Source organism: Prionailurus viverrinus, chromosome C2, assembly GCF_022837055.1.
Source record: "Prionailurus viverrinus isolate Anna chromosome C2, UM_Priviv_1.0, whole genome shotgun sequence".
In the NCBI taxonomy this organism is placed as follows: Eukaryota; Metazoa; Chordata; class Mammalia; order Carnivora; family Felidae; genus Prionailurus; species Prionailurus viverrinus.
The window spans coordinates 54,277,521-54,297,845 of NC_062569.1; the positions used below are offsets into that span (position 1 = coordinate 54,277,521).

Below are 20,325 nucleotides of genomic sequence, written 5' to 3' on the forward strand. Positions count from 1 at the left end.
ATTTATCATGCCCTGATTCCTCTTTGTCAGTATCCTTCAATGTTCACAATTATATTTCCAATTGCCTATTAGATATCTCCATCTGGATACCCCACAGGGACTTCAAACAAAAAAAATGTATATTTTCATGTATTCAAACTCAAAAGGTCTAAAACTTGTATATTCTCACTGTTCCTTATCTAGATTAATGGCATCCCTCTCCATCTACCAGTCAACCACACCAGAAATGTTGAAGTTGTTCTCAAATGTCTTGCCTAACCAACCTAACTACCACCCCAACCATCTCCTGGTGAAACTATTATAGTAATCTCCTAACTGATCTCCTAGTCACCACCCTTACCTCTGATCCATCTTCTACACCAAAAGGTATCTTTCAAATCATTCTCTTGATTGCAAACCTCCAAGCCTTCCCATTGCCTGCATTATGAAGTCTATTCTCTTAACATGGTATTAAGACCCTCCAATGTCTGGTCCCAACCAATATTCCAACTACTCAGTACCCAGGATCCAGAGCAGTTACTAGGGACTCCTTCCCATTCTTTCAAGACCTCACACATTTGGTCTTATTATCATATATATCCTTTAACACTGACAAAATCCTACTCAAGATAATTTTGTGGAAAACTCTTTAGTTTCCATTTATTTTGAGGAATCAGGATTTTAAAAGGGAAAAGCAATCATGTTACTTCCTTTTAATGAATTCATATATGTCTTAGCATAGAGTCCAAAATCCTTAATTTGCCCTATGAAACCCTCAAGTTAATCTCCCTTTTGTTCTTTACTGTTTCCCATTTAAGAGCTTTCTCTCTGCCTGGAACATGCCCACCCCCACTTCCTCTCCCACCCCAAATCCAGTCAGCTTCTACTATTTATTCTTTAGAGTTCAGCTCAAATATTGTTTGCCTTGCTTAGAAAGTCTTTGCTAATCCCCACCACTCTAGATTAGGTTCCCTACACATCAAGTTTTTTTTTAATGTTTATTATTTTTGAGAGAGAGAACGTGAGCAGGGAGTGAGCAGAGAGAGGGGGGAACAAAGGATCTGAAGCAGACTTCACACTGACAACAGACAGCTTGATGTGGGGCTTGAACTTCTGAACTGCGAGATCATGACCCGAGCTGAAGTCAGATGCTTGACCAACTGAGGCACCCCCACCCATCAAGTTTTATAGCATCTTCAAGCCAATGATCACAATTGAAATTAACAACTGTATAATTAACTATAGCTTCCACTGAATGCAAGCTTCATAAAGCTGGGGTCAGTGTCTGCCATATTTACTTTTCTATTTGAAATAGAAGGGGAGTACATTGTCTGCAGAAAGTACTCAATAAATATTGAATGAATAAGTACCTACCAGATGAGCTATCACCTACCAATATATATGTAGATACATAATAGATATAGATATAGATGTAGATACCTATATATGTAGATACATATATAGATATATATGTAGATATATATGTAGAGACATATAGATAGATACATAGATATATATGTAGATACATATATAGATACATATATAGATACAGATATAGATATAGATATAGATATAGATATAGATATAGATAGATACATATATAGATATATAATCATAAGATTACAAGGCCTTAAAACCTGCAAAAGAGCTCAGGTAGTAGCTATGCCTAACGTGGTTTGTCTGAACTAGAGTGCTGGCTCTTCTGGGTCTTCTTCAAAATTCTATACTTTCTGAAAGTCTGTTCCCAAGTTGTTGGTTTGTTTATATTTCCACTGTTTTCTTTCTCCTAGAATAATGTTTTAAACATTTCTTGGTTCTTCTACTTTTCTTCTTGTACACAATATATTTGGTAGATTGTATATTCCTCAAGTGAATTTTATTGGCCGACTTACAAATTATTTTACAAATATTTACTGTTGTAGACCAGGTACAATGACTCTAGTTGGGATCTTAGAAGACAGCCCACCTTGTATAAATCCCAGGTTTCCATATTTTAAACTAGAAATGCCCAAATAACATTTCAGGGCTCATGAATACAAACATATATGAAACTTTTCACTTCATATAAGCTTCCACATTATGTACTATGAACCCACCAGAATTCACTAGATATCTAGAATAAATTTCTTAGTTTTTAAAAATGCTCTCTTAACACTTAGCAAATAAAATGTTTATATAATCAAAATTTTGGCTAAGGTAGATAAATAGTGGGAAATTTTTGAGTAAAAAATAATTTTCATCTTAAAATACTGCTTTATAATTTCTAGTTAGCTTCCAAATTACATTTATGAGGAAAAAAAAGGATACTAGAATGTAGCACCATAGGGAGTCAAAGTAACCTATATAGTTTCAGGATTAAAAAAATCTCTGAAAATTTCTGCCGCTCTTGTGATTGAAGTATTACATTTTGGTTAACAGTTGAATACATAGATAATAAGAAAGAAGATAAAAATGTTAAATTTTTACTATCTAAAATACAATTTTAATTATAATGATGTAATAATTATAATATAAATTACAATAATTATAAATTTGTGGGGAAGAGTTATACTTTCTATGTCCTCCAAAGCACCTAATGTGAAAATACTGAAAAATATATTGATGGCAAGGATGATGAAGAGGAAGCAGAGTAGTATGTATCTACTTAAAATTATGCCATAAAGTAAATTTAACATGGGTGCTCAGTTTTAACATATCATATTTTCAAAACCATGACAAAAAGATCAGGTGATTGGTGATTCTCTAGGCTGCTTAGCACTGTAGGGGTGATGGCTGCTGTCCTATTCTGTGGATTAGAGTGTAGTCCTCAGAGGTCCCAGGGACCCTGAGTTTGTCCCAGTAGTAGAGCAAGCTCTCATAGCCCAAACTCCTAGAGGATTCATTTTTAATAGTGAAGCTTCAAATGAAACAAATAGTCTGTGGAACATCTGTAAAATACACCTCTTCCTACCAAGAAACAGACAACTTGTGTCTGTCCTGGATCTAGATGCTGAAGTTGCATTGCAGAACTCCAAGAATGGTTTCAAAGGCTTTACTACCTTGAGAGCTGTTCTGAAGTCCAAAACTGCAGATCATGACACTCAGTATTCTAAATATGGTGTGAGGCAATAGAAAATACATATATTGGTCGCTGCTCCCAGTTTCTGGCAAAGAACTCCTAGAACTCTTGTAGTTTCCTAAGTGATAACAGCACTAGGAACATCTTTTGTTCTAATATTTGGTCTTTGACCTCAGTTCCTGACACGGGGCTTTCTGAGTGATAGAAGCATCTTTTGTTTTAAAGAGACAACTCTGGGAGAGTCCTTGGATGGCTTCCAGATGAGGGCTGATCACCAGAAAGACCAAGTCATGATTAGAAGCTAGGAATTTTCAGTCCTGTCCCCATTCCCTTGGGAAGGAAGAAAGGTTGAAAATGGAGTTAATGGCTGATCATGCCTATGTGATGAAGCCTCGATAAAATAGCAAAGTACAGGGTTCAGAGAACTCCTGGGCTGGTGAACACATCCACACTGGGAGGGTAACACACCCCAACTCTGAAGAGACAGGAGTTCCTGAGGGTAGGACCTTCCCTGACCTTGCCCTAAGTATCTTTTCATCTGGCTATTCATCTGTACCCTTTATCATATCCCTTAATAAACTGGTAAACATAAGTAAATGTTTCCTTAGTTCTGTGAGCCACTCTAGCAAACTAATCAAACCAGAAAGGGGGAATGGGAGCCTCTGACTTATAGCAAGTCAGTCAGAAGTACAGGTAACAACCTGGACTTGTGACTTGCATCTGAAACCTAAGGCAGGGGTTACTGGGACTGCAGATCTATAGCTGGTCAGTCAGAAGCACAGGTGATAATCTGAGCTTGTAACTGGCATCTGATGAGGAGTGAGGGCAATCTTGTGGGAATGAGCCCTTTACCTGTGGAATCTGATACTATCTCCAGTTAGGCAGTATCAGAGCTGAGTTAAATTGTAGGACACACAGCTGGTGTTGGAGACTGCTTGTTGGCATGAGGGGAAACCTCCACATGTTAGGTGACCAGAAGTGAAGTGTTCTGTGTGAATAGTAAAGAAGACTTACAGGTGAAAGACTCATAGCAGGGAAGAACTGTTTTTCCCTACATAAGAGGAGAAAGACTGAGTTTATCAAGTCATATGATAAATGTATAATGTTGGCTTTAGTAGAAATTGTAGGTACCTTCTTTCCTCTTCCTAAGGTTCCTCTAATTTACTCTGCCCTTTAGGACAGGTCAGAACATTCCGTTTTATTCCATCTCCAAGGAGCAGCACTCCCACATAGTCTACAAGCTCCACAAAAACAGAAGCCATATCTGACTCAGCATCCAGCATAATACCTGGCCCAGGGTGAGCACTCATAAACATTTTTTTAATAAAATGAATAAAAGGCTGAGAAAATCAACTGGTTCACAGAGGTGGGAGGAAGGTTGCCCCTGTCTTGGGATTGTAAGTCTCTTGGGTCTGCATGGCTAGAGGTGAACTCTCTTTCTGTAGCCTGAGCCGAGATGGATCTAAGCAGGTAGCTACAATAGTCCTGCTCTAGGCACTTGGGCAAAATGCACATGGGCTGATACATACTGGAATGACTTTCTTCTAATTATAGTGATGAAACCTGAGATTCTGGTAGGGATTTGAGAGGCAATGGTTTAGCCTTCTTTGGTTCTAGACAGTGAAGTCTACCTGGGCTAGGCTCCACTCTAGGTGCAAACTAGCTCCCTAGAATTTTGCAAAGTGACAAAGTATCCATTTTCTGATCAATGCCCTCTGTGCTTATATATTTCCCCTGGAGCAGAAGGGGCAGCTGGTGGAAGACAAAATTTAGGAGTTAGAAACCTTTATCCCAGCCATTTATATTGCTTATCTAAAAATATCAGTTAGCACCCAACCTTAATACAAATTAAATACGAAAACAGATTTGAGTTCATCAAAACATGGCTTTAAGATTCCAGAAAAAAAATCAGTAATATAATTATATAGTCAAAATAAGACTATAATATCATAAGGCAAAAAGTGATTTTGAGATTATGGCATGAATTATTCCAATTTTGTCTTATTAAGATGAATATTATATATACTTACAAAGCATATACATTATCGTAAAATACTGTATAATACTTACACCTTCTGCATACTGCAAATACCGTTTATTAGTTTCCTGTTTACCAAATGTCTCCAAAAACTTTTGCCGGTAAGCAAGAACTGTATCAACGTGTGTTTTATATTTTACAGCCAATTCAAGTGCCCTATAATGAGAAACAAAACAGATAATCAGCATTGCTTGGATTAGAGTTTTGGGGTAACAGAGTGAGACAAATGGTCTATGATGTTCCCTTTCCACTCATCCTTCAATATGAAACACCATTCCCTACCTCATCCATCTTGCAAATTCCAACTTATGTTTCAAGGTCCAGATCAAACATCATCTCTTCTCCCTGACCAGCCCTCCTTGTAGAAATAAAAGACCATTATCTTATCTGTGCTCCATGACATTTTATGCATACTATTATGACAGCACTGCTTACAGATATTATAATTATTTACAAGTCTGTTTCTTCCATAACCTGTACATTAACTGAAGGGAGATCTAGGTTTCATTTCTCTTTGGTGAGTATACCATAGTCTATGTATGGTAAATGTTCATTGAAAAATTAATTGAAATCATAATAAAATTCAAGTGAATGAACTCCCCCCCCCCCAGTGTAAGTGGTTCCACTATCTTGACAATTTTTTTAAGTCTATAATTTATTCTGCTCCAGAATTTATTTATCTACAGTCTAGAATGTATTCTGGTCAATATTCAAATAAATACTGATATCCTTTATGTTATAACACAGCAAATTTAAAATATTATAAAACTAAAATTTGTGGATAATAAAAATCTGACAAAATCTTTTGCCATTTGATTCTTAGAATAAGTTAATACCCATTTAAATTTTATAATCCAATTAATATCTTTCAATGTAACTTAAGTTATTTTCAAGGTAATATTTTATTTAAATAGCAGGCAAGAACTAAATTAATTGCTAAAATCAGTGGTACAATACCAAAGACATAAAATCTATGTATTGATAATTTCGAGGGAAATGAAAAGATTAATCTTCAGTTCTTGGCCTATTTGTGTATGTAGGTTTTGGACAGTATCTCAGCCCATGATCCTGTGCATAACTCGTACGAGTTGAGTCAGGAAAAATCCAGTATAGTATAGCTCTCCTACACTGTTCACTATAATCTTGTTTTAAAGTATGGGAAATGGCCATCCTAATACCTAAAGTATATCCTTTTTCAAGTTCCCTTGTTTTCTCATATGATATATGATTTCTGAATAAGCCAGTCATGATTTATGTATCAGAGCCAACTACTGTAAATCCGTTGTTTAGACAATACTGACTACTGACTAGATTTTTGCAACATGTGACCCTTCAGTAGGAAAATGTTTCATTTTTAGCATGCTTTGGTTTGACCTAAATAGTCACTTTAAAAAGTATTTTAGGGGTGCCTGGGTGGCTCAGTTGGTTAAACGCCCGATTTCTGCTCAGGTCAGGGCTCTGTGCTGACAGCTCAGAGCCTGGAGCCCACTTTGAATTCAGTGTCTCCCTTTCTCTCTGCTCCTCCCCTGCTCATGCTCTGTCGCTCTCTCCTTCAAAAATAAACACTAAAAAAAATTGTTTTAAGTATCTTAGATATGCTGTGTATATTAATTGACAGTTGATAGAAAACCGAGAGAAATATTAAGACAATATAAAAAGTTATGAATTTAAGTCAGGTGTAATACAAATGATAATGCCAAAATTCAGCACAATGATTTCTTATAAAAGTATATGTACATATTGCTAAATCCATGTATCAGTATTTGCTACCCATTACAATCTCCTCACAAAGTTCCCTCATTCCTCTGTGACTTTAAGTCTTTCAGAGAAAAAGAGGGACACAGAGAAGAATGTAGAAGTACTGCAATTTAGAGAAACAAGTGAAATGCAAGAAGGCAAAAACCAATTTATAGAGTATCAAAAGAGGAGAAATAGAAGTAAAGATGCTTTAATCCTTCTTTTTTTAATTTTTAAAATGTTTTTATTTATTTTCGAGAGAGAGAGAGAGAGACAGAGTGCGAGTAGGGGAGGCGCAGAGAGAGAGGGAGACACAGAATCTGAAGCAGGTTCCAGGCTCCGAGGTGTCAGCACAGAGCCCGACACGGGGCTCGAACTCACCAGCCATAAAATCATGACCTGAGCTGAAGTCAGATGCTCAATGATCTGAGCCACCCAGGCGCCCCATGATGTTTTAATCCTTCTAATCCTCTCCCATATCACCCTCCATATATCCTTAAGGCTCTGACTCCATTGTGGATGTGTGAGTGGAGACTCTGGTGAACCAGTCCTCTGGCACCTGAAAAATGCCATTTCCCATTCCTTTTTTATGACTGAACATGACTGGGGAAGGAATTTTTGATTGTACACAACTAGAAGTATTCCAAGTGGGGAATACGTAACCATTTTTTGGTTGGGACTTTTCAAAAAGAAAATTATCTCCAAAGAGATCATTGTCATGGAACATTAGTACATTTAATTATGTATGAAGGATAAAATATAATGTCTAATACCACATTTAGATACTAGATGCTAAGCATTATCTATATTATAGTCATTATCATTATATAAAATATGTATTAATTATCTGATTGAAGAGCAATAGCTAAAGGTAAACATTCAAATTATATGTGCTATTTTAAATGTTCTCTAAAAGCATACACTGGGTAAGAAATGTTTCTTTATCACACAGAGAAGGAAATTCACTCCAAATTATATAAGGGTTATGGGAACAGCATGTCTTTAGCTTTAAAATGGTTATTTGGCAACCAAACAAATGTGACATTAGATTATGGGGCTGGAATAAATCCATGTATCCTCTCTGATTTTAAATAGAAGGAAGTTATATAAAAAGATTTTGTAACTTCAAAATATGATCTTTTACATAACTTTAATGAAGCAAAATCACTTTATATAACTGGTAGAAACAGAGAAATTGTTTTTTATTAATACATAAAGTTTCTAGTGTCTATCTCTCTTAACTTCCATTTTTGAGAACAGATTACTACCAAATGTCCAAAGTGAACATCAAGTAGATGACCTGCTTACCTACAACTCTTCAAGGGCTGCAACTTATTAGGTTGCAGGTAATTTTCAAATTCAAATGTGAATAACAGAAGCACAAATCAGCAAGACTGCTTCTCAAATGGAATAAACATGTTAACAAAATGAAATGTGCTCCCTTCTAAAGGATTTAAACAAATATAGAAATTCAGGGATCTTAAAAGAAGTCTAATATATTTGTCATCCGATACTTAAATTCTATCCTTCCAGTATTTTAATTAATTAATGGATCTGGGCAATGATTATTAATGGCTGCTAACATCACAAAAAGAAAGACAACCAGTCATTGTGAAAATATATTCAACACTACCTCTGTGATATGAGGTGTTCCCAAAAGGGGGAAAAAAATATTAAACCTAAATCTAATCAAGTTTCTAGATTCAACACCAATTTATGGTTAATTCAAGCGGCAAAGGAACGTGTCAAATGACACCACAGAGATGCAATCAGCAAAATCCAGATTATAGGAAACTCTAAAGGCCCAGTTTCTGTAGTGGGAAAATTATAAGAAAACATAAGAAATAGGAAAACCTATAGATTAAAAGAAAAGAACATATCTAGGAGTCATAATGTATGGAAATTTTTTTGGATCTTGAATCAAACAAACAAACCATAAAACAAAACAAAACATTTATGAGATGATCAGAGAAACAAGAACACCGAAAGGAATTACTGTTAATTCTTTAAAGTGTGACTGTGATATTGTGGTTAGATTTTTAAAAACCTTGAGATACATACTGAAATACTTATAAATAAAGTGATATGATGACTGGGATCTGCTTATTAACAAACGGTAGGGTAGGGGTAGATAGATAAAAGTGATGAAAGACATGTCAAACCTGAAAAAGTCAGCATGCCAATTTTATAACATAGTAACTTCAGGTGTGTATAAGCACTGCAGCCTCTTCCCTGAGAGATGAATACCTGAGAGAGTGAGGGGAGATACCTGATATGCCACAGCAAAGAGCAGTGTGCCACTCACTCTTAGAAAGCGATGTGTCAAAGCCTCATGTAGAGGAGAAGGCTACTACTGAGCACTCCTCATTTCAAATCTGATGGGCTTTCTTCCTTAGCAACACAAATTCCTCATGGCTCTTCTCTCTGCCTGTCTGACTGCTTTATTCAAATCTTTCAACAGATTTCTTTTCTTTCACCCAACCCATAAACGTAGTTGATATCTTCTCACTCCACACATTTCCTGAGCAATTGTGTCCATTCTTTTTTCTTCAATTGCCCTCCACTTGGCTAATGGCTGCTAAATCTACATCTCCAGTTCAAATCTTGCTCATGAGCTCCGGGTTCATTAATCAACTATTATCACATATCTCTTCACAAAATTTCAAATCCAACATGCCTAACACTGAACTCACTATATTGCCTTCCAAACCTGCCAATATTACTACCATCATCTATTGGTAGTAATTCAATCTGAGTTATTGAATAACTCATTCAATCTGAGTTATTGAAATCAGAAAATTGGAAGACATCCTAGATTCTCTTTTCTTCTTCACACCTCAACTTCTAATCAATCACAAGTTTAGCAAAGGCATAAATCTTCAATGGCAAACTACTCACAAATATAAATGTGAATAAATTCTTCTGTGATGTTAGGAAACTATTAAGTACAGTGGAAAACGTAATTTACCAAGTGGTAGATAGAAGAAACCATTAAGATCAATTGGGTTTTAGAATTGGTGAAGAACATTTTTATTACCTTTCCCAGTTATAGAGATTAATATTGATCTGGATCGCTTGATAAACAAGGCCAGCCTGAAGAAGTACCATTTCAGCCTCCTGTATGTTCCCACTAAACATGAGTATGTGAGCCATTTTTGATTCTTTAGATGGAAGATCTTTTATAGAATTGATGTACTGAACCTTATCAATCTAAAAAAAGTAAAAATATATGAAGTAGAGTAACAGAAAGGGAAGAAAAACTGCAAACATATAGGTAAGTAAACATTATTTACTTCACCAATTGCTGCATAGGCTATTTCTGCGGTAGTCATATCTCTATTAGCAACTGCCATAGCAGCTAGGCAAGCCCACATGGTTTGCTCCTAAAGTGAAATAGGAGAACAATTATTTCAACTAGAAGCAGAACTGCCTTAAAATAAACAGTGACTTAAAATATATAAAAGTTAACATTTTAATGAAAAAATTAAAAATTGTTGAGCATGGCACTGAAAAAACTAATAATTTAATAAATTAATCATGTGGAAATTTCACATGGGTACTTTGTTGAAATATATTAATAACACATAGAGAACTTCTTTTGAATACAAATTATTACAAAATTTCATTTCTAATTATCAAAGATTTATTTTTGAACTTATGATACACTTTTAAGATAATTCAAGGTTATAAACCCTCCAGTATTTCTGATGAGGTCAAAGAATGTAACTTACAAGGAGCCAGAGAAATAGTGAGGTTCTCAGACAATGCTATTACAGCAGATTTCTATCAACGACTCATTGTAAGGGAAAGCATCTAAAGGTCATTTTAAAAGTATTATTTTAAGCAATGCTAACCCATGTAAAATTAAAAAGTTCTGGGGTCAGGAGCGCCTGAGTGGCTCAGTTGGTTGAGCATCCAACTTCAGCTCAGGTCATGATTTTGCAGTTTGTGAGTTCAGGTCCTGCCTTGGGGTCTGTGCTGACAGCTCGGAGCCTGGAACCTGCTTCGGATTCTGTGTGTCATTCTCTCTCTGACCCTCCCCCTTGTACTCTGTCTCTCTCTGTCTCTCAAAAATAAATAAAAATGTAAAAAAAAAATTTTTTTTTAAAGTTTTTTTTAAAAAGTATTTAAAAATACTGGATTCAACCAAGTGGATTCAACCAAGTGGGAAATGCTGGTCTAAAGTAGAGGTTCTAGGGGCACCTGGGTGGCTCAGTCGGTTGGGTTGAGCATACGACTTCGGCTCAGGTCATGATCTCGCAGTTCGTTAGTTCAAGCCCCGTGTCGGGCTCTGTGCTGACAGCTCAGAGCCTGGAGCCTGCTTCAGATTCTGTGTCTCCCTCTCTCTGCCCCTTCCCCACTCATGCTTTGTCTATCTCTCAAAAATGAACAAACTTTAAAAAAAAATTAAAGTAGAGGTTCTTAACCTTAGGTGTACAAATCATCTGAGGAATTTTAAAAATATGCCCAGGGTTCATTCCAGATCTAATAAATTAGAAGCTCTCTTGGGATAAAACTTGGGAATCTGACTTTTTTTAACAAAAGTTCCAGAGAAGATTTCTATATGTGCCAGTATAGAGAAACTACTCATTTAAATTATAGCTTCTTTAAGAGTAAATCACACAGCAATATCTACCCCCCTGTGTTGCTCATGTCTTCACTTATTAAAAAAAAAAAAAAAAAAGACATGATCTCATTTGCAATTTTCCAGTCCTTAGCTGTTACCATTTCTTTTTTTTTTAATAGTTATTTATTTATTTTGAGAAAGAGAGAGAGAGAGAGAGATTGCGAGTGAGTGGGGAGGAGCAGAGAGAGAGGGAGAGAGAAAGAATCCCAGGCAGGTTCCCCGCTGTCAGTGCAGATCCCAATGTGGGGCTCAAACTCATGAACCATGAAATCATGACCTGAGCTAAAGTCGGATGCTTAACCTACTGAGCCACCCAGGTGCCCAGCTGTTACCATTTCTTATCCTGCACAAAGATATGCGTAAATACACAATATATACACAAACATGGATCTAAAATGAAATAAAGTACCTTAACAAAACGACAAAGTCTTACACCATCTTCCCATTTTGAACTGCTTACATATTCATGGAGAATACCAGGATATGGTGATATGCTGATGTGAATCAGTGAGCCATCAGCTCTTCTTATAGTTACCTGATTTCCAACAAAACTCACAATATGGGGATTTTTACTAAATTCACTGTTGGGAAAAAGCAAAGTATAATTTATATTCTGAGCAAAATCTTTCATATACTAATTAGGGGAGTTTACACTTGACACAGATATAAAGTCTCCAAATCTCTAAAATTCACTCCCAAAAAAGTTAACTTCAGGGAGAATGTATATATTTAAATAAACATTTGAATCTAACTTGCTCCAGTTGGAGCAAAATATAAAAGTTTAATGTGGCAAAAATTATTATTTGGGAGCTATGCCTAAAAGCATTTGAAATAAAATTTTTTCCCTAAGTCTTAAGGTAAATTATACAAATGATTAAAAAACAGCTTCAGTTTTTGAAAGTATAAATGAATAGAAAATTAAGCTGATTCTAAGATTATTTTCTGATAATAAAAAGAGGTGAACTTAAAGTGACTAACTTCATTAGTTTAAATACTTTTAAAATGATGCTTCTCTGGTTTTGCTAAAGTTGTGAATTGAATATTAAATGAACTCAAAATAGATTTGAAAGTTAAGCTAAGTTTTGGAGTTGAGAAGTTTTGTATTCTTATTTTGTCAAGAGTGAGAGATCTTGCTATTTCCTAGAGAATTTAGGAATATACATGTATTTTCTGAAGCATATAAAATTAAAAAAAAAGGCTCTTCAGTAACCTTATATACTTTTCTATCTTTAATATTAACAGAAATTCAATTCTAGAGACACATAAATTCCTGAAAGTATGACAATAATTAATAATTTATGATAATCTGAAAAAGAATAAAGATTGACACGTTATGTACCACTGAAAAATCTTAAAAATGTCCATATTAAAATCACTAAACCACACTGAAAAAAAAAAAACACCTGAGTTTTTTTACATTAGGCTTGAAACATTAGGCTTGAAAATTATATTTCTGTAGGGAAAATTATATCCATAGAAGGAACAAATAAATATAATAGTATTATACAACACTTTCAACTTGTCCCCCAAACTTAAATCTCATCAAGCTAGCTTTAGCTGAACAATTTGGTAGAGTGAAAGGTACCTTTCAGGATTGACATTAAAGGCAAAAACATGACACTTTAGAGTTATTTATCACTATAAACAATTCCAACAGTAAGTGCAGTTACCTTGCATCCCTTTCATATAATGTTTTAGGCAAAATGTCTCTGTCGACATAAACTGTATTGGGGTAGTACCACACTGTAAATCGAGTATCCTGAAGTCCACAAAGGATATTGCATGTATCACTCCATGCCAAAGTATGCACCATTGTTCCTTATTTTAAAAAGAATGTTAATGTACGATTAGTTCCACTATAATAAGTATTAAAATATTTTAAAAATCAACTGACACACAGGACCCCATCTAATTTCTGGTAGGTATGACTCTATTTTCTGATTGTATAATGGTGAAAACATTTGCAAAACTTCACTTAAAAATTTATGGGAATATTTGAATATTTTACCTAGAACCATCATGTTTTTAATTTGCAAGTCTTTCTTTCAATGCATTATTCAGAGATTAATTCAAGCAATCAAAAATTTAAATGTATTATAATTATTTTACCAAGTTTGATAATTTGTTCTTCCTTCCCAAATCGTTTCACTGAGGTGATATAGAGATCTCTATTTTTATCAATGAAGGCAATTTTTCTGTCATTGGTAAGTCCTTTTTGATCCAGAGCAATTTCCAAAATTTCATTCTAAAATTTAGAAAAAATGAAAATATTGGATTAGTTTTAGTGCTTGATATCAGATCATTTAAATTATTTAATTATAAAAATGTGTTTATTTAAAGATCAATTAAATATCACTCCCTTACTTAGAATGATAAACTGTCCCTGATAAATAATTTTAAACTACTGATTTAATTCATAAGCTAAAGCACAGTTACTTTTTTTTTAATTTAAAGGGGAAAGATGCCCCTTAAAACACTATAATATAATGTATATATTTTTGAAACTCTGGAAGCTGAGAAATACTTTTGTCCTCCTGTCCCACCTTTATTAGACAAGTGAAAGAGTGAGGCAAGTCTGAATATCACAAGAGAGATCTACTAATTACATTTATGTTCCATAACAAAATGTACTCTAAGAGCCTATATTTTAAAGATTTATAAGAATACATTTATGAAAATATCTCATGTTTTAGACACTTAAATTTTATAGATTCTCTCACATTTATTTCCTGTGAAACAGGAAACAACCTAGTGCTATAGGTATCACCATACTTACTTTATGGACAAAAAGACTGACATGCATAGCCAGTAAGTGATTTTGCTCAGAAAAAGCTGGTAACAAGCATATTTAGAATTTAAAGTCCAGATTTCTGACTTTAAGATTAGTATTTTTGTCCACATAACAAAGTATTTCTGGCATATGATGTTAATCTATTACACTATTATACTAGCTACTGAAATGAATTTCTTTATAACTTGGAAATGGTTCAGTGTGGATTAATTTCAACTAAATCCAAGAGGGATTTATTTACTGCTTACTATGTCTTAAGACTTGCTAAGACTTTAAAAAATATTTTTTTTTACACTTGCTAGGATTTGTTTTGTTTTTTGAAGGTGTTATGATAGTACCTTAAATGTCCATCATTTGAGCACATGTTGAATAAATTCAGATACGTCCATAAAATGTTATGCTGTATGGTTGTGGGAAAAGGATTAGGAAAACACTTCATATATTGATATAGAAAGATCACCAGAAATAGTGTTGTGTGAGAAAAGCAATGTACAGGCTTGTATGTTACCTTTTTGTAAAAAAGGAGTTAAAAACAAATATCAATTTTGTTTGTATATGCACTAAAAATCTCTGAAAGGAAAAGGGAGTTTAATAATGGTAATTACCATTATTAAATGGAATTGGATTGACAAAAAGGGGTGTAGGAGGGAGACTTTTTCACTGTATACCTTTCTATAATTTTTCATTTCTAAACCTTTTGAATTTATTTGTTATTCAAATTTAAAACTAATAATTACAAAAATTAGAAAAAATATATAGTCAGGCTTCACTAGTGGCATTGAACAATAAAGTTAAAAACATCTTTAGACCCAAATATATCTCTTACTAGAATAAATAAAATGTGTTCCTTTATTTACTTTATTTAAAAATTTTTTTCATGTTTATTTATTTTTGAGAGAAGAGAGACAGAGCATGAGTGGGGGAGGGGCAGAGAAAGAGGGAGACACAAAATCTAAAGCAGGCTTCAGACTCTGAGCTGTCAGCACAGAACCCGAAGTAAGGCTTGAACTCACAAATTGTGAGATCATGACCTGAGCCAAAGTTGGAGGCTTAACTAACTGAGCCACCCAGATGCCCCTCCTTTGTTTATTTTAATTTTTTTAATGTCTTTATTTTATTTTGAGAGAGACAGAGTGCGAGCAGGGTAGGGGCAGAGAGAGAGGGAGACACAGAATCTGAAGGAGGCTCCAGGCTCTGAGTTGTCAGCACAGAGCCTAACGTGGGGCTTGAACTCACAGTCTGTGAGATCATGACCTGAGCTGAAGTCGGACACTTAACCGACTGAGCCACCCAGGTGCCACCGTCCTTTGTTTATTTTAATGCTAAAAATCAGAAACCAATAAGCAATTCACAATTTGGGGTCTTTTCGTACTTCTATGGAACTTTTTTTCCAGTTTAACTACAGTGTTAAAACCTAAAGAAAATGCTGGCTAAGGACAGGTCAATGAGAAAACTGCAAGATGTTTAGAAATATAAAAACATTTTTATATACTGATAGGTGCTAAAAGTTTAATCAAGATGGGACATTTTATTAAAAAGCAGTAAAGAGCCTGAAAAATAGACATGTAAGTCAGATTCTTTTATCCAATTAATTTGCAATTAGTTTTCTATTACAGAGTTTACTAGTGCTTAGTCTTTATGACATTTTTTAGGCAAAATACTCTATGTAGAATGCATACCAGATTTAAATATAAGACTAATTTCTATGTTTTATTTTCCTTAAAATGAAAACATTAAATTTAAAAAAGGAAGTAAATAGTGGCTAATTAACTTTAGAAATAGCTAATGTCCATTACCTTATGAGAAAGAAGCTTCCCGTCACCTAATGGTTTTCCAGTTGATGCCTCAAAAAGGAAGATTACTTGAAAAAAAAGTAAAGCATTAGTTAATATATTATATTAGAATTTTTATTGGTAAACTTTAATCCTAATGAGAAATTATTTAACTCTTTGGACCATACAGTATCTATCAGAATAGAAGAGCAGCAGCATTAAATTCTTACTTATTAACAGGGTCATATTTCTTAGAATACTTCTTCCTAAACATACATTCCCTAATTAGAATAGTTATTAATGGTATGGCTTCACTTCTCCACAGGATTGACCATGGAAAGTACAAATCTAGATGTAATTTTTAATTTTCAGAACTCTGATACAGACGAATATAAGATCATAGACAATCATATTCTACAAAAGAAAAATGTGTCAAGTGCCTACTATAATACTAGACAAGGTGTTATGCACTGTCCCGTTCCCTGTGGTCAGTATACTACTGTGATGTAATTAGTAATTTGCCCGGTTTTTGTCCTGTGTTCCTGGCAGGAAGCTTCAACAACCCTTGGAATATCCTGAGTGACAGGAATGTCCTAGTTATGCTAATGGGGAGACTCTTGGTGGGCCCTAGACAGCTTCAAAATTTGGTGTGTGGGAGGGGGCTGGAAGTTGAGTTCAATCAATGTGGCTAATAATTTAATTAATCATGCCCATGTAATAAAATCCCATAAAAACTCAGTGTTGCTTCCTCATCGGTGACAATATTGATATTCTGGGAGGGTGATGTACCCTGACTCCATGAGAGGGCACAGGAGTTCTGTGTTCCTTCCCAGGCCTCATCCTGTGTGTATCCTTTGTAATAAAACTATAATTCTATGCATAGCACCTTCCTGATACCTGTGAGTCATTTTAGCAAATTATCCAATTTGAAGGGGTCATAGGAGTCCCTGAATTTGTAGCCAGTCAGTCAGCAAAATGGGTGGTCTGAGGACTCCCTGAGACTTGTGGCTAGTGTCTAAAGTGAGGGCAGTCTTGAGGAAAATTTTGCCTTTAAGCTTTTGAGTCTGGATTAACTCCAGGTTATTAGTATGAGAAACTAATTGTAATACACACAGTTAAGGTAAAAATGTAATAGTTGGTGTCTGGAAGGGTAGGATTCACTACACCAACCCTAACTCATAAAAACATGTGGCTTGGGGCACCTGGGTGGCTCAGTCAGTTAAGTGTCTGACTTTGGCTCAGGTCATGATCTCATGGTTCATGAGTTCGAGCCCCGTGTCAGGCGCTGTGCTGACAGCTTAGAGCCTGGAGCTTGCTTCAGATTCTGTGGCTCCCTCTCTCTCTGCTCCTCCCCCCGCTCATGCTCTGTCTCTCTCTCTCCTTCAAAAATAAAATATTAAAAAACAAACAAACATGTGGCTTGGGAAGAGAAAGAATGAAAGAATGGGGATGAGGAATGTCTGACTATTAGAAGCCACAAGGTCACCCATGGTATGAAACAACAGCTAAGTTGCAATTAGCTGTGAGAAGTTAAAAGTCATCTATGGAATTTGAGATGATGGATCCATCTCCTGGGGGAGTTGGCTCACTAGATGCATAAGAAAATGCAAAATAATAAGAAAAGAGAAAAATATACAGTCCCATAGTTATTATAATATCTAATAGGTAAAATGAAAGTAAGAGATGGGTCAAATATAGATTCTGGCCACTCTCAAATACAGCCTCTAGTATCAGGGCCCCCACTGAAGGAATGTGTTCGAGAAGATCCCGATTCTGGTCAGCCTGAGGTACAGCCACTATCCTCAGAGCCATTTCCTAAGGAGAAAGTTATGCTAAAACAAATTATAAAAAAGGCTAAAATAATTAGACAATGACAGAAAGGAACATTAGAGATAAGGCATATTAGAGATAGGACCATCAAGGCCCTCATTCCAGCAGGGTCAAAAACTAAAAAATAGGATGAATACAGCAAACATCGGTGGGGTCAAAAACCAGAGGTTGGGTGAACCAAAGGGAGTCCATGTTCATGTTGGTCTCCCAACATTGAAGGCCTTTAAACAAATCTGCTTTATTCATCCTAGTTTGGAGAAATCTGGAAAGCTTTACGGCAAAATAGCAAAGAAAAACCTCACCTCCAATTGTCTGGGGTTACTCAATTTAATCAATATATGGGTTGATCAAAAGGACCAGGGGCGCCTGGGTGGCGCAGTCGGTTAAGCGTCCGACTTCAGCCAGGTCACGATCTCGCGGTCTGTGAGTTCGAGCCCCGCGTCAGGCTCTGGGCTGATGACTCAGAGCCTGGAGCCTGTTTCCGATTCTGTGTCTCCCTCTCTCTCTGCCCCTCCCCCGTTCATGCTCTGTCTCTCTCTGTCCCAAAAATAAATAAACGTTGAAAAAAAAAGGACCAGTTCCTTGGCTCAAAACTCTATTGGGGACCAAGGTCTTATGCACAGGAGTGGGCAAAATGGCCAGGGGCAGAACAGAGGAGTTTCTAGGACTCCTTGATATGAGAGTCCAATGCACTATGGTACCAAAACCCACTGGTGAAGTTCTAATGGGAAATACAATTAAATTGAGAGAACATAGGAAAGCAAGGGTTAATATGGTTAAGGTGAAGTCTGAATGAACATTGGAGTGTTTAAACAAGAATTATATGAAGAGGCTGTGTCTCCCTTACCTGAATGTTTAATGGGACTGGGATATTATGTCTGACTTGGGAATATTTCTGCTACCTAGTGTTGTAAAACTAAAACCTGTTAAGCCCTACCGGAAGTCAATTACATTGAAAGGATAGAGAAATGCAAGAACTAAATGGGATTAAGTTGAATGTTTAAATGAAAAATGGTATATTGAAGAAGCTTTATGTGAAGTGGTTGTGTCTCCTTTACCTGAATATATTATAGGGATAGATATTGCACCTAACTGGAGAAAGTTTCCCCTATCAAGTATTGCAAAACAAAAGGCATGGAAAATCTACCACTTAAACAACGTTAACAAGACATACAAAACAGAAACCAATGCCTGGATACATACAGGCCTTTAATATCAAATGGTATAGAATAGAAGCTGGAGTGCTAATAAAGATACATTCCCCGTACAGCAGTCTCATGTGGAGTATAGACAGGAGCTTATGACAAAAGCCTGTGAGCACCTCCCAGTGGCAGCTACTAGAACTCTGAACTAGACAATTTCCACTTGGAGGAGCAATTACTAGCTTGCTATCAGACATTAATTGAAACTGCCTCTGAATGAAGAACATAAAATAATCCTGAAACCTGAAATATCCAGGATGTCTTGGGTGATATCAGACAAACACTCTAATGAGGAAGGCAGTGCCCAGAAGAGTTCTATAACAAAATGGAAATGGTTTGTGCAGGAACACACCAGCAGGGGAATGCACGGAGTTACACAGCATATTCCTGAGCAGGTGGACTCTTTTCCCCAGGAATGACTCTGGAACCATGTGAAGAGCTGCAGGATTCGATCATCACTTGAACGGTGCCCTGTGAACAGCTCTCAACTGACTAACAAATAGCTGCTCGGCTGATAGACGGCAGTTTCATCATGAACACACAACATTCTGTTTGGAAGGCCACCACTCTGACTAAAAACGGTAAAACAAATGGGGTTGGTGAGCTGCACTGCATGCTCTTTACCCTTATGGTCAGGCAAAAGGGCAATGGAAGATTAGCCTATAAAGGGGGGTGCCCTTACTGGGCATGGCCCCATGGAAATCACTATGGGAATCTGAAGGGTGCATTAAAGTGGGCCATGTCAGTGCCCATCAGAAGAACCCCCTTCCAGCATCAGAAGATGATTAGAATCAATGAGCAGATGCCCTGGTGTGCTCACTTGAGGTAGCCACTTGGGTTAATGAATGAACGGAGTGGACTGAAACAATGCAGGGATGGGCCAAATCTAGACATATTCCTTTTGTACCCTCCGAGGCACAAAATGACAACAAGAACTGTTTTGTCTGCCAACAAGACAGATTTAGAGGCTGCAGATGGCTATGGGGAAGATTCCTGGGGTGGGAGGGAATCCTTGTACATAGATGGCAAGTCAGATTGATGTCTGTAGCCCTGGAGGGCTACAAGTGGGTCCTGACAGAAATAGATACTGACTCTGGGTTGTGCTTTGCTGACCCAGTGGTAGATGCAAATGCTCAGAGTACTATAAAAGAAGTGGAGAAGATATTACACAGATATGGACCACTGAATGTAATTCCTTCCGGCCAAGGAAGGAACACACTTTACAGCTCATCATGTCCAACACTGGGCAGAGATATAGTTTCTGAGAGTAGTGGTTTGGTAATTAGAATTA

At 36.1% G+C, this 20,325-nt stretch overlaps 2 protein-coding genes across 12 annotated transcripts in view; one reads left to right on the top strand and one right to left on the bottom strand.

The window, feature by feature from the left end:
- CC2H3orf80 (chromosome C2 C3orf80 homolog) overlaps positions 1-4,301 on the top strand; it is a 41,563-nt gene extending 37,262 nt beyond the window's left edge. For 2 of the 8 annotated variants that reach the window (XM_047875768.1, XM_047875767.1), the window contains exon 4: positions 4,215-4,296. The gene's annotated coding sequence lies outside the window, so the exon portion shown is untranslated. Of the gene's footprint in view, positions 1-183; positions 263-4,214 lie in introns of those variants that run through there. The other 6 variants (XM_047875763.1, XM_047875762.1, XM_047875764.1 and 3 more) reach the window with 6 other exon arrangements.
- The window catches only part of IFT80 (intraflagellar transport 80), a 133,090-nt gene that overhangs the window by 5,304 nt on the left and 107,461 nt on the right, over positions 1-20,325 (bottom strand). For all 4 annotated transcript variants that reach the window (XM_047875761.1, XM_047875757.1, XM_047875760.1 and 1 more), the window contains 7 exons: positions 16,027-16,091; positions 13,549-13,684; positions 13,110-13,257; positions 11,849-12,020; positions 10,106-10,195; positions 9,850-10,022; positions 5,108-5,231 (listed from right to left, as the gene is read on the bottom strand). In XM_047875761.1, coding sequence (XP_047731717.1) covers positions 5,108-5,231; positions 9,850-10,022; positions 10,106-10,195; positions 11,849-12,020; positions 13,110-13,257; positions 13,549-13,684; positions 16,027-16,091 — 908 coding nt within the window. The remainder of the gene's footprint in view (positions 1-5,107; positions 5,232-9,849; positions 10,023-10,105; positions 10,196-11,848; positions 12,021-13,109; positions 13,258-13,548; positions 13,685-16,026; positions 16,092-20,325) is intronic.